At 39.9% G+C, this 12,869-nt stretch overlaps 1 protein-coding gene across 8 annotated transcripts in view; it reads left to right on the top strand.

The window, feature by feature from the left end:
• TRAK1 (trafficking kinesin protein 1) overlaps positions 1–12,869 on the top strand; it is a 114,847-nt gene that overhangs the window by 35,406 nt on the left and 66,572 nt on the right. The window contains exon 1 of one of the 8 annotated variants that reach the window (XM_075125668.1): positions 4,260–4,562. The exons of 4 other annotated variants lie outside the window; for them this stretch is intronic. In XM_075125668.1, coding sequence (XP_074981769.1) covers positions 4,490–4,562 — 73 coding nt within the window. In that variant the 5' untranslated portion in view covers positions 4,260–4,489. Of the gene's footprint in view, positions 1–4,259; positions 4,563–12,869 lie in introns of those variants that run through there. 3 more of the 8 variants (XM_075125669.1, XM_048838868.2, XM_048838869.2) reach the window with 3 other exon arrangements.

Here is a 12,869-nt window from a genome sequence, read left to right as displayed (position 1 = left end):
TTGATTCTGTGAAGCCAGAGGGTGATTTGTCTTACATTTTGTGATATGGGAGCGGGCTATCATCTACTATTGCTATTTATGATTGACTATTATAAATTATATATACTTGATAAATATGTTTTTCTTTCCATATTAGCATTACAGATATTGGGAGTCCTATGTTTACTAACAACTGGCAACAGAAAACAATGTTTCTACCTTGTAATTTGTGATTGATTGATTTGTTTTATGATGACTCTTGATCTATAATTGAAATGTTGTTGTCTCACATTCTCCTTTTGGGGAATATGCCTTCCTAGCTTTAAACTACATGTTATCTTTTTAAAAATAATTCTAAAACACGATATAAATGAATTTGAGAATCCCCTAAAAACATTAGGAAGTTTTAAACCCTATTTTTAATTTTGTATTATTGTAGTGCCTAGGAGCCCCAGTCATGGACCATATAGGCTCTGTACAAACACAGAATGAAAAGACAGTCCTTGCCCAAAAGGGAGTACAACCTCAAGAATAAGACAAGTGACAACAGATGGATAAAGATAGACCAATCGGGGACTACAAGGAAACAATGAGACAATATTGATCAGCATGACAGACAGTGGTCTCAGCACTAGCAGGCTAACCGTTATCATGGTTTTTGTCAAGTGTTTTGTAGGTCTTGCAGGAAAGAAGAGTTTTAAGGAGTTAGTTTTTGCAGATATTTATGGGAAGCTTCTCCAAAGTGTGAGCGGGGCAGCGTACATTTATACAATCCAGAGTTTATAGTGTGCTCATAACTTACTTCAAAATATTTGCTGGGTAAAGAACTCCTCCTATATCTTGCAGTATAATTACCTGAATTTCCTTATGTTCAAATATTTGATTACTTTTACATTGGATAAGTAACACAATAGCACATCAGTAAAATGTGATCAGAATATACACCATAACATGGGGTTTTGTGATAAGCAGCCCCAGAGGAGGAGCTTGGGCTGGAGAGAGAGAGAAAAGGATTCCCCAGGGATACCACAGGTCCTCCATGGGCCAGTCCAAGATTAGGCATGTTTCATGAAAGTGCCAGACCTAAATTGTCCATCCCACTTTTATGAGACTACCATCTCCACTTAACTAAGAAGGTGTTGTCCAGCTGGATGATTCTTTCTATAGAATTTCTTCTCCCTGCCATTGTGTTTTCTCACTATGATAGGGTGATTGTGCCCCCCATTTTCCCAATTATGGAGTGGAGATTATAATATTTACCTACCCTACTTGATAAGCATGTTGTGGTGATTAGTTTTGTAACATGCTTCGTCTCTGTAAAGCCGTATGTTAGGGTTAATTGTTTTTCTTGTGAGAAAGCTAGATCCTTTCCAATGTAAAAAGATGTTTCTGACCTCTAACCCAATCTTGCAGAATACTGTCTGCAGAATTTAAAAAAACAACAAAAAAGAAGCATTTTTTGAACTCCCTTCCTACCCCGTGTTTACTCATCTCACTGAAAATGAACTTCGAAGCTTAATTGTGACCATTTAAATCCTAGTATTAAGCAAAGCTACTTTTTAAAAGGAAATTAAATACTGGAGAAAAAGAAAAGAAAAGCTTATGCTATGTTATCGTGCCCTTTAAGTTTAAACTGTTAGGAAATGCAGAAGTTCCTATAGCAAGGAAATTAGGAATAAAACAGATGGCATATTTGTAAAGTAGTTAAATTAATGTTTCTGTAGGACCCTTCATTTTTGTATTCCCTAATGTTATTTTAACGGTGCAGCCTTAAAAGTGCTTTTAATTGTATGTGCAATTGACCTACTGTGTGTGTGGGTGTGCTTAAGGAACTATCAAAACTGTGTGATTAAGTGAGATGGAATGGATTGTATAGTAATTCAGTTGTCAAGATTCTTACATATAACAAAATCACGTAAACTGAGTTAGAAAACACATGTATGAGTGAAAAAATGTTAGTTTCAAAGTGTGAACTCTTCTGTTCCATAAATGATTGTATTACTGCTCTGTATGAAAGATTATACAGGGCTTTTTAATGGCATCTTATATTCCTTTGAAATTTACTTACCTGTAGTTTATGTGCATACCTTACTGTTCTCAGGTAAATATTGACCGTACCATGCAACACACTGATCAGTAGAATTAAAGCATGTTTGTGGTTTAAAGGCCTCTGGCTACAACTTTAACTCTTTAAAGATCAAAAACCTGAGGTTTTATTGAACTTTTTAACTCTGGAAGGCATGCCAGGCTATGGCAAATCATAATCTTCATGGAGCCAGGGACCAAACTGTAAGAGCTAACAAGGGATTCATAAGAACTGGTCCTTGTAGTTTCCCTACTTCTTAATTTTTTGACGTTGATTATGCTATTTACAGCATGATTGACTGGGCAGATGAAAACGCAAACCAGGACACCGCAGTTCTATACTGATACTTTTTTAATAGGAATAATTCAGGGTTTTTTTCTTATCAAAACTAGCACATCTAAAGTTTGCCCAACTGAGGGTCATAAGAGAGTGTTGTGTGTCACCTGCAATTTCTATTATAAGCAGGGAAGGATAAAATATGTACTAGAATTTTTCAAAATTTACTAATACAGTGTAAAACCAGTAGAAAACATAATACAACTCATCTCTCAAAGGGAAGCTAGGATGGTGTGGTGTTTAAGTCACTAGGCTAGGGCTATTGTTACACTACATCTTACGCTGACTTACGTTTTGTAGCTCAGGGGTGTGAATTAGCCACTCCCCTTAGCGATTTAACTTATGCTGGTTTAGCACTGTCCACATCAGTGCTTATGTCAGCTGGGGAGTTTCTCCTGCTGACATAGCTACCGCTGGGCTGGAGTAATTAAGCTCTCTCCTGTTGGCTTAGAGCAGCTACACTAGAGAGCTCTCTAGTGTAGCCATTGCATAGGTCTGTGGAGCCCTGGGCTCAGTTCCTCGCATTTCCACTGATTTCCTGTGAAACCTTGGGTAAGTCATTAAGTCTCTCTGTGCCTCAGTTCCACATCTGTGAAATGGATATTACATCCCTCGCTCACTGAAGTGGTGTAAGAATAAAGTCCTTAATATTTGTAAGGCTCAAATACTGTGGTCATGGGAGTTAATATCTAGATAGAGGAAAATATATGTTTTATGGTAATGATATTAATATTAATTTCTATTGTAATAGAGTCTAGGGGTCCAGTTACAGACCAGGGCCCCATTGTGTTAGGCACTGTACAGTCATGTACAAAAGATGTCTTGAAATAGAATATATCATTCCAAGTCTCTGAAGTCTTTTGTAAAGAACCCAGTGGAGTCCATAAAAGATGGGGAAAGGGGAATGTGAGTGGAATATAAGAACGGAATGGATGTCTGAGCATTGTAATAACTTTTACCCCCCACTTGCAGATTTAATTGACTTCCTGAATATTGTTATAAATACCAATTTATTAAAATTCTGTTCCACAAATAAATATTTTATAATTCCAGTAGTTTAAATCCAGCCTAGTGAGGTACCTAAAAGTGAATCCTTCTCCACACCAGATATTTTGGAAATGAAAAATACTGAGCGGTTGTGTGTAACTAGTTTAGCTATACAGAATGGCTGCTGTTTGCCATAATCCCCTTGTTTTCTGCCACAGGGGCGTAGATGTTTGCAAAATAGGTCGCTGGCTCACTGAGAACGCAGAGGGCAAAAGTAGATGAGCTTATCCAAAGGGGGAATGTGTTACTGTCTGGTTTTCTAGTTCCGCTCTTTCACCTTTAATGTAGACATTTTCTTTTTGCAAAATTAGTGCTTAACCTACTAAAACAGTGCAAAATAGTACTGTAGCTTCATTTTCCACTTGGGCGGGGGAGAGCTTCTAACACAGGATGGGAGGTGGTAAGGCACTTGATTTACATTATTAAGGCATTGGATATACACAAAGGATCACAAGATTATGATATTGCAAAACAGAAAAAAGGTATGTTTGTATTATATTAAAGAGCTTTTTTTTTCTGTGTGGGAATTTTTCTTTCTTTCTTTTTTGAGAGACACTCCTTAGTTTTGTGAAGCCAGAAACAGCAGAATACATTTCCTTCATCTAGGCATCTCTTTCAGAGCCAGCCAGTCTCCATGGCAACATGTTAGACTGAAAGGTATGTGAGGACCGGGGAGGAAAGGAATGAGTTAGAAACAGCCAAGTAGTGGTGTGTGTCCCTAACGTCAGTATACCAGTCTTTTGATAGGATGATTTTGTTAACTCCCATCCAAGGCTGCTGTGCAGAGCTTCTTTATTAGAGCAGCTGCTAGGGCATTTGCTTTAGAAATCTCTCTCCTACACCCTTTCCCCTTCCCCCTTTTCCCGCCCCCCCACCTCTCGTATTTTGGCTCCAGCCTCTCATTGAAAATGTGCAGCTCATTTTCATCATTCTGTCAGCGTCTTTGCACTTCAGTGTTTTGCAAAGGCAGGGAGGCATGGTTGCGTTTCACTTGACCTCAGCACAGTGAAATATCTTCTACATTGCTGAAGGATACTGACTATGCAGAAATTTATTGAAGCGGATTACTATGAACTAGACTGGTATTATGAAGACTGCACGGATGGTAATTCTGGTTTGTAATATGTTGATACAGTATTTGTAGTTTGTAAGACCAGTGCATGGGGTTTGTACCCTTTTGAAAAAAAACTGAAGAAAAAGGCAGCGCTTTGGTGCAGCAGAGATGTCTGGCCTGTAACATCTCAGCATCCGTTGGAAATATGCTTCAGGAGACTGCTGTAGGGCTTTCTCTTTTTCAGTGGGAGCAGCAGTTGTACATAATTACTGTACAATCTCTTCCTCAGCAGAAGCAAATAACTGAGAAGTACCAACTCTATAAATATTAAGAACCAAGCTAAAATTACAATAACCTTGCTATAATGAATTTTGCACTGAATTACATTTTGTGTGTACATGTCTGTGTGCAAGAATGCTTGTGCATTATAGAGGCATGGCAGAACCTCTAATATGTACATATGTTTCTATAACATAACATACTTTGTGTGTGTGTGTATTTTCATAGATACATATATAGAGAATATTTTATGTATAAAATCTCTGCTGCTTAGAGCTGCAGCAAACTAGCTGCTAGAACTGCCAAATTGCAAACTCTGGCAAGCAAGTTCCCTAGAGCTCCTTGTGAGCTTTCTGCCATTTGCCGAGGTGGTAATTTCTTTATCACAATGTTGAATGCGCTCATCAGTCTCGTGACAGAGGGTGTATGGGGAGGGAGGAGGAGGAAAGCCCAACATTGCATTGATTGCTTACTGGGAAATTCAAACTCCCTCATCCATCCATAGCAGCCAGGTGGAACTCTTAAAACAAAATGTATCTATCACTGTTATGATCTTGTAGTATATTGGAATTTTTGTGAGCAAGGCAAGTCCTAGATCACCAGAGCATGAGACTAAGGACAAAAGGCAGTGGTAGGGAGAGAATATGGATTGGACACCAAAACGCTTCATGGTGATTTTTGTGATAGCATCAGAGAGGCTGATAGAGGACATGAACAATGTGTTTATAAGCCAAAATATGAGCTTTTTGTTCACCTGAAGTGTTGTGATTGGCATTACAATAGCACACATACATGCTTAATTTGTTTTTCTATGTTGTGTTGTATAAAGTGGCCCTAGACTTACATGCTTCTGAACTTGGAGAACTTCTATTTTTAAATTAATATTTCTCTATGTATTTAGTATGTGGGACATATCCATATACCTATCTGAGAGGGGTTTTTAGTTGGACCATTTTTCAGTTGAACTGACTCTATTATGTAACTCTGTCCTCTAGTTATAACCCTAGTAAATGCTGTAGCATCTGACTGATGTAACAGACTGATGAGTTGGCCCAGTTTAGGAAACTTAAGAATTAGCACAGTCATATAACCATTAAAAAGAGAGAGTGTTGATTTCTGCGGTAAATACAGAGAGACCTTGTTTGATTTTTGGGGAACAGAAGTGATAAATGTATTCCATAATTCTTTTTGTGATTAATGTCAACCATGTCAAAATGGGAGTGTATGCAAGAATGTGGCATGAATGAGTATCAGAGCTATGAGAGCCACTTAATAAGCAAGTGGTACGCTTAATTTTTATGCAGAGTGTGACATATTTTGGGTAGAGTTGCCAACTTTCTAATTGCACAAAACCAAACACCCCTGCCCTGCCTCCTACCCCAAGGCCCTGCCCATGCCCTGCCCCTTCTCCGAGGCCCTGTCCCCATTCACTCCATCCCCCCTCCCTCCGTTGCTTCTCTTCCCCCTCCGAGCTGGGGCAGGGGTTGGGGCGTGGGAGAGGATTTGAGGTGCTGGGTCCCGGTGGCGCTTACTGCGGCTGCGAGGAAGCGGCCACCAGGTCCCTGCAGCCCCTAGGTGCATGGGCGGCCACTTTCAGGGAACCACGTGGAGCTAGGGCAGGCAGGGACCCTGCCTTAGCCCCAGACACCCGCTGTGCTGCTGACCAGACTTTTAATGGCCTGGTAGGCGGTGTCAACTGGAACCGCCAGGGTCCCTTTTTGATCGGGCATTCCAATTGAAAACCTCAATGCCTGGCAACCCTAATTTAGGGCCCAGGCTCAGTGGGGTAACCATCACTTAGGCCCTGGTCCAGCAAAGAGCACCACAGGGGGTAAGACCCAGAGTTCAGTGCGGTACCAGGTGTGCACAGGACTCCATTCAGTTGTGCTCCTTCCAGGATTTGAGCTTTAATATGGAAAATAAGATAAACTAATGGCCAAATTTTTGTAGCCCTTTATCCTTTTTTATACATTAAAATAAATGAAGGGCAGCTATCTATATGCTCCAGGTTCCCATAGCACTACTTAAAAATATGTCCTGGGTACAGCATTTTAAAGTAACCGATCACCATTTTAAGGTAAGCCTTCTGCTTAGGACAGTTCCCATCCTTACAATTACAATTCCCTGCCCTTTTGTTTGTTTTCAAATGCCTGGGATAATTCTAATTTATAATGATTTTTTTAAAGCGGGATGTAAAATTCTAAGGTAGGAAAGAGCCGTAACTAATATCCTTCCAGTCTTTCAGTATTCAGTAGCATAATCACATTCCTAATTGACATTAGTATACTGACAAGATACTTCTAGTGTGGAGCTGACCAAAAGCCAGACAAATTCAAATTAGAAGCAAGGCACAAAACTTTGTAATAGTGGGAGTCTCTATCCTCTTCCTTTCTGAAAGATGCTCTAGTCCAGTTCTGGAAGATTGTGTATTTCACAGACCGCGGTGGACTTTTCATTTCTCCTTAAATGAAAAAAATATATAGTTGTTTATAGAAGGCACCAAATGTTAGCAGTGTTTTTACAACAAAGTTGCTAACTTGTTTTATGGAGATAGGAAAATGGAAAGGTTCACTCTTGTTCAATCATATGGTTCCACTTTCTTGAATCTGCTGCTCTAACAATTTTAAGATATTTTTGATCATTAAAATCTAAAAGTGAGATGAATTTTTGATATTTCCTGTACATTTGACAGAAGATGGGTTGATCTAGTAATACACGCATACAAATCTATTTAGAGAAGCAATTATAATTAAGATTTTGGAGTGAGTGGAAGAAAACATTTAAAGGGACACAGTCATTTCAAATCCAATCATTTAAACAAAATGAATTGTATGTAGTTCTAAGTGGTACACATGTCCCTGAAATACCTAGCTGGTTTCTGTTCCTGTACAAATCACATTTTTCAGTTTTTATACCATGCTTTTTCCCTCCTCTTGCTATGTCTAAACCCACACAGACAAAAGGGGAAACCGAAAGTAAAACTTAAATAGGAGGGGGACAATTTTTCTTTAAATCCTTTAATTTAGCAATCTTGGGAATTGCTTGTCAAAACAGTAGGTCACCGTGTGCAGACAGAAACATAGTGCAGTGGTTGGTGAAAGTGCCCGGTTCTAATGGAGTTGGGCTACTGGGAAAGCCGGAGAGGAGGCTTTGGGGACCAGAACCAGTGAGTCGGTACAGGCCTACTGTATGGATGACCCTGGCTTCTCAGGGGTCTGCTAGGCTTAAGAGACAGTGTTTTTGTAAGCATGGGGGGAACTTTGCCTGCCTTTGCCTGAAGGGTATAGTCTGTTCCTTATACGAGGCATGCTTCCTTCCAACAAGTAGAGTGATTGTCCATCATGATCCGGTTGTATGCTGGGAGGTGCTGTCAGTCCTATCTCAGATCCTTAGGTTAGTGGTGACCTGTTAAGACTGAATGGGTCTTGCAGGCTTTAGCTATTCCTGTACTGGTAGAGGGGAGCAGGTTCTTCAGGGTTCCATATTGATACATGAATTTGGGTCTGAAATTAAGTCAATTTTTTCCATTTAAAAATGTAGAGGGAGATGGATGAAAAATATTTTTGGATGTGTTTGGACACAGTACCTTTAAAAACACTGTACAATAGGAAACTGAAATTTTACAAAAATATAGCACAACACTTCTTAAAGACATCGCTTCGTCTCATCTTATGGATGAGATAAAAGTAATCTAATCTACAGTACGATGCAACTAAAAATCAGACCTCTCAAGAAGAGGTTTACATAACCATTGTCTAGTACAAATGAATATACCACCCTTTTTTCCTCTGTCAAAGATGTGAGTCCAATATCTTCTTTTAACCTTCGTGAATGTTTTCCTTGTACTATACTGCTAAGACTTCTTATTTTGCTTTCTGCAGAAAATGCCCTAAAACACTACATTGATGATACAAAAAAGAAATTGCTCATTGTTTGGTTATGTTTGAATTCAGCAAATGCAATCCTTACACTTCTCTTACCTTACCTGTAGTTAAACTCGATGGGCATAATACTGATAATCTCTGTGAAATGTACTATTGCCTTTGAACACCTGCTGCAAGAAACCCCCAGACAAACAAGCCCTCAAACTTGTCACAGAGTCCTGAAACATTTGTAAATTGTTGGGATTTTGAAATAATCTCTTACATAATGGCTTTTGCTGAGTATATTTTTGGTAACAGTGAGTAGGATTATACAATAAAATCTTACTTTCTCTTGATCATCTCCCAAGCTCAAATCATCCATCTTTCAGTCCAGTACCTCTGTTAACTGAAAATATTGTAAACAAAAGACATATTGAGCTGTATTTTTAGAAATGCTTTCATTTTGAATAATGACTAGATGCTTATATAATATGTGGAAACGGGAATCATCATGTAAGTTGGCATTAATCAAATACACAGATATGTTGCACAGATTTATTTTTTAAAATTGCAGGAATGGTATGTTTATGAAAGGGGGAGAATGGGCAATTGAATAGGAAAGAAATCTGTGATTCATCTGCATAGAGATAGTAGTTAAATTTGTTTACATGGATGAGGTATACAGAGAGAAGAAAAGGGGACCAAGGACAGAACCCTGTGGACCGCACCCAGAAACTTGGAGGAGGGATGAGGAGAATTTTCCAAAGGGTGCAGTGAGAATCCTCCAAAGGGTACAAGCATTTGCAGAGGTTGGAGGAGACCCAGGAAAGGAGAGAGAGTCATGAAAGATAAAGGAGGATAAGATTTCAAGAACGGAAGTATGGTTGACTGGGTTGAAGATAACTGACAGGTCAGGGAGCATGAGGATGGACTACTGGTTCTGAGGTTTGGCTAGGAAGAGGACACTTGAAACTTTGAGTGTAGTTTCAATGGAATGCGAGGGGTGGAAGCCAAAGTGGAGAGGATCTAGGATGGAATCAGAAGAGTGGAATTCCAGACAGCTACAGTATTGTAAATAGCATATTCAATGCTTTATCTTATCCTCCTTATCTAGAAATGGAAGGGAGATGAGGTGGTAGCTGGAGAAGTGGTGTCAAAGGTGGGTTACTTTAAGGTGGGAGAGATTAAAGCTTGCTTGTATTATAAGGGGTGAAAAGCCAAAGAGGACAGCTTAAGGAGAAGAGTAAGGGAGGGGGTGGGTGCGAGGGAGAACAGGAGATGGAATGGGGTCACTGGAGGAAACAGGGGTTAGAGGAGAAGAGCAGAGGAAAATGTCTGTGATAGGGGAGAAAGATGACAGTGTTGTAGGAGGGGAAGGAAAAGTAGGCCAAGGGGAGGGGGAAAGGTCACATTGTATTTTCTCAATTTTCTGTTGGAAGAAATGGGTGAGATCCTGCACAGGTAGAAAAATAGAGGCAAGAGAGAGGAGGGTTTGAGGAGTGAGTCCAAAAAAAAAAAAAAAGAGAGAGAGACACTGGGATTGTGGGCATGTTGTTCACTAAGTTTAAGAATGTAGAGTTGTTTAATTAGAAAAATGGAAGAACTGAAAAAGGAGGGAATGAATTTGTAGTGGAGGAAGTTAGCCTGACTATGGGATTTCCGTCAGAGACATTCCATGGCAAAAGAGCAGGAGCAAAAGAAAAGGATGTTGGGGGTGACCCAGAGTTGCGGGTTGGCAGAGATATCTTCATGTACCCACACCTTACTTAGTTACCAGTTTATTTCATGACTTTTTTTTCTAAAAGAACATATCATAGATACATGAGAAAAAGGATTTACAAACCTTTCCAAATCTTTATACTGTTCCTTTTCATTGTGAAAGATAGAACTAAGGTTCATTGAGATGGATACACTTGTTAAAAAGTGAGTTTTGAGTTCCGTTGGGCTCTGTCCTTGGTCCCCTTCTCTTCTCTCTGTACACTTCATCTCTGGGCAATCTCGTAATGTAAAAGAATTCAACTTCTATCTTTATGCAGATGACTCAGATCTACCTCTCTGCTCCAAACCTCTCTCCCTCTATCCAGACTAAAATTTCAGCCTGTCATTGATATCTCCTTCTGGATATCTAGCTGTCAGCTCAAGTTCAGCATGGCTGAAACAGAGCTCCTAATCTCTCTCTCACCTTCTCCCACTCCTGTTAAGCCTCCCTCTTCTTTCTTTGTTGGTCACTGTGGACAACATTACCATCCTTGTTGACATCCAGGGTACAGGCTTGAGTGACATCTTTGACATGGACCTCTCTCTAGGACCTCATATCCAGGTTATGTGTAAATCTTGCTGATTCTTACTGTATAACATCTCTAAGATACATCTTTTTCTGTCCAGGCATGCAGATAAAATGCTCATCCAGGCTCATATCATCTCGCGTCTGGATTATTACAACATCGTTCTCTCTGGCCTTCAGAAATGCAGTCTTGCCCCACTCTTACTCATTCAGAATGCTGTTGCAAAATTTATTTTTTCTGAGCCTGTTGCTTTGACCATGTGACCCTCTTTTCATCCGTCCACAGTCTCCCCCTTCTCTATCACATCAAACAGAACCTAATTCTCTTTCAATGTCCTTGTTGGCCTTTCCCCACCTTATATATTACCTGTCATTCACTATCAAGATGTCAACTCCTGTCTCTGATCAGCCCATCATGCCAGCCTCCATCACCCACTTGTTAAATTTTCGAACATACCACCTTCGTGCTATCTCCCACGTTGCCCATCACGCTTGGGAGGAACTTATATTATTGCACCTGTAGCTGGTGTTGTAAAACTAGTATGTGTGTGGAGAAATCCTTTGCTTTTAAAATAGCATGGTTATCATTAGAGTTCATTGTGGTGGTGTGTGTACACAAAACTAGATGCTGCTGATAAAGAGGAGGTTGCTAGGTCATTAATACATTTGGATTTACTTGTAAACAGTGAGTCAAGGTAAGGATGTTGCCATCACTTTTGATCAAACCCTTTAAGACGTAGTTTGTAGCTGCTGATTTCTTTCTCTTTAGTGGCACAGTTTGTTTGTTCAGAGATACAGTTTTACAAGAGAAATATGTGCCTCTGTGACCAGCAAGCTTGATATATTGTGACGTTCTTGCACCTCCCAGCAGGTTTTCCCTCTCTGTCAGCTTGTTCAGTGTGCTGCATTGAGCAAACCTGATCATAATAAATCTGCTCTGTGTACTTGTACGTTGACCTATAGTTGTTTGTAATGTCTTTGATTCTGTGGTCACCTGTTGTATTTGAAACCCTTTCTTTCAGCCTTGCCTGATAAGTATGTGTGTTCAGACATGCCACCTACCTTTTGAAGATCCTATCATTGCATCTTAGGTCAGCAAGCATATGTGCCTTTGCTGGGCAATGCTGTCGGGTGGGGATCACCCTATCTCTCGACATCTTTCAGTCCCATTTTCCCTATATAAACATATCTCTAATGTTTACGGTGCAGCTACCTCATGCCTGTTAATAATGACTGAAGGAGAACTTCACTGAAAATGAGGCGGTAGACTTAGAGTGCAGTATATTCCTCTACCCCTTATGAATTTGCAACATCAACATTATGTCCTGCTTTAATTATACTATCAAGAGGACACAATGTTGTGCTATTTCAGTAGTCATTAAAATGCTTTCTTGCTCTCAGGATCCCTTGTTTTATCAGACTTAATATGTGACTCAAAGTAAACATGCCAGCACTTATGCGCACCCACCAGTTTGTTTTCACAATGACATGCACAGTAAGCTGAGCAGGTGTGGTGTTTTTTTTTTTCCTGCTTGCAACAAGGTTGCAGGGGGGGTGGTAGAAGCTCAAATATGAGACAAATGCTAGGGTAGGTTGATGTTGGGATTCCCCCCCCCCCTACAACTTTAACAAGATCACTTTGACATTCCCATTTTTGGAAGAGTATTAATGTGTTTTGGCTGCTTTTTTTTAAACAACATTCTCCATCTAGAGATAAAAATTAAAATCTGTCTGGTAAATTAACTCTGTCGATATACTCTGGTGTGGTCGTGCCAGCAAGTATTTCAAATATGTGGGTGCAACCCTTCTCATAGAAGAGCTCCTACAAATGTCCTAAACTTCTGCTAAAGAATCAGAACGGAGTGTCCAGCTTGGAAGCCCACTGTGCATGAAACAATAACTGAAATCTGTGGGAGTAATGGATCTGGAGGGGTTGCAAGA

The sequence above is a fragment of the Caretta caretta genome, chromosome 2, assembly GCF_965140235.1.
Source record: "Caretta caretta isolate rCarCar2 chromosome 2, rCarCar1.hap1, whole genome shotgun sequence".
Taxonomy (NCBI): Eukaryota; Metazoa; Chordata; order Testudines; family Cheloniidae; genus Caretta; species Caretta caretta.
Note: the sequence above shows the minus strand (reverse complement) of the source record. Positions and strands in the feature narration are given on the sequence as shown.